Source organism: Ailuropoda melanoleuca, unplaced genomic scaffold (genome assembly GCF_002007445.2).
Source record: "Ailuropoda melanoleuca isolate Jingjing unplaced genomic scaffold, ASM200744v2 unplaced-scaffold18861, whole genome shotgun sequence".
Classification (NCBI taxonomy): domain Eukaryota; kingdom Metazoa; phylum Chordata; class Mammalia; order Carnivora; family Ursidae; genus Ailuropoda; species Ailuropoda melanoleuca.
This window is the reverse complement of record NW_023188127.1, coordinates 1-1620: the sequence shown is the minus strand read 5'-3', so window position 1 is coordinate 1620 and position 1620 is coordinate 1. Positions and strand designations below refer to the sequence as shown.

The 1620-nt window shown below is 45.2% G+C and overlaps 1 protein-coding gene across 1 annotated transcript; it reads left to right on the top strand.

Moving 5' to 3' along the window:
* Positions 1-296: 296 nt before the first annotated feature.
* On the top strand, positions 297-1364 carry LOC117797925 (olfactory receptor 7A10-like). Its single transcript, XM_034650357.1, has one exon. It carries the CDS (start codon positions 297-299, stop codon positions 1362-1364), a length of 1068 nt encoding a protein of 355 aa, XP_034506248.1.
* The last annotated feature ends 256 nt before the right edge of the window (positions 1365-1620 follow it).

Genomic DNA, 1620 nt, shown 5'->3' with positions numbered 1-1620 from the left:
GTATCCATTCAAAACAGGTGCCTTCGTCAGGGCCTTTGCACTGGCTCTTTCTCCTGCGGGGCACACATGTCCACAGATAAACTTGTGTCTCCTGTACAGATTTCCCTAAGGTCTCTCCTCAAATGTCACCTTGTTCAGCTCTTCCTGAATCCCAGTAAAGATAACACCCTATCCACTTTCTTTTATGCCTGCTTATTCTCATCTTATTGTAATTATAATATTTCTACCATGTTACTAATGCCCACTTGTATTAAAATTAACCATTTTTCCCCTAAATATAGTCATCAAACCACCACATGGGACCAGGCAATAATACCCAAATTTCAGGATTTCTTCTTATGGGATTATCAAACAAACCAGAACTGCAGCTCCCCATTTTTGGGCTTTTCCTCTCCATGTATCTGATCACTGTGTTTGGAAACCTGCTCATCATCCTGGACATCAGCTCTGACTCCCACCTCCACACACCCATGTACTTCTTCCTGGCCAACCTGTTCTTTGTAGACATATGTTTCACCTCTACCATCACCCCAAAGATGCTGGTGAATATACAGACACACAGCAAAGTTATAACCTATACAGGATGTATTAGCCAGATCTGCTTTTCCTTACTTTTTGCAAGCTGGGAAGACTTTCTCCTGGCCGTGATGGCCTATGACCGCTTTGTGGCCATCTGTCACCCCCTTCACTACATGGTCATCATGAACCCCCACCTCTGTGGACTGCTGGTTCTGGTGTCCTGGATCATGAGTGTCCTGAATTCCTTATTACAGAGCTTAATGGTGTTGCAGCTGTCCTTCTGTTCAGAGGTGGAAATCCCCCACTTTTTCTGTGAACTCCATCAGATGATCCAACTTGCCTGTTCTGATACCTTTCTTAATGACACAGTGATATATGTTTCAACTGTGCTGCTGGCTTGTGGTCCCCTCACTGGGATTCTTTATTCATACTCTAAGATAGTTTCCTCCATATGTCGAATCTCATCAGCTCAGGGCAAGTATAAAGCATTTTCCACCTGTGCGTCTCACCTCTCAGTTGTCTCCTTATTTTATTGTACAGTCCTGGGAGTGTACCTTAGCTCTGCTGCTCCCCAGAGCTCCCACGGAAGTGCTGTGGCCTCGGTGATGTACACGGTGGTCACGCCCATGCTGNCTGCTGCTACCCAGAGCTCCCACGGAAGTGCTGTGGCCTCGGTGATGTACACAGTGGTTACGCCCATGCTAAACCCCTTCATTTACAGCCTCAGGAACAAAGACATAAAGGAGGCTCTGATAAGATTCCTCAGGAGAGTAACTATTAAAGGGACAATTGTCCTGGTGGTGAAGAAGTGCCTTGGTTGTAGGGCTCAAAGCCATGATTTTTGATCATTGTGAAATAGAATTTGCTCCTATGTATTTCCTGAAATATCCATTTCTTAGAATCCAACTTCTCTATGCAATTTCAGAATACTCCATTTACTAAGTTTTCTGCTCTATCTGATGTACATACAGTTTTCCCCTTGGTCCATTTTCATGTGTTTCCACAATTTCTCCCAACCTTGGAACAGAAATATTTGAGGGGCGCCTGGGTGGCACAGCGGTTAAGCGTCTGCCTTCGGCTCAGGGCGTGATCCTGGTGTTG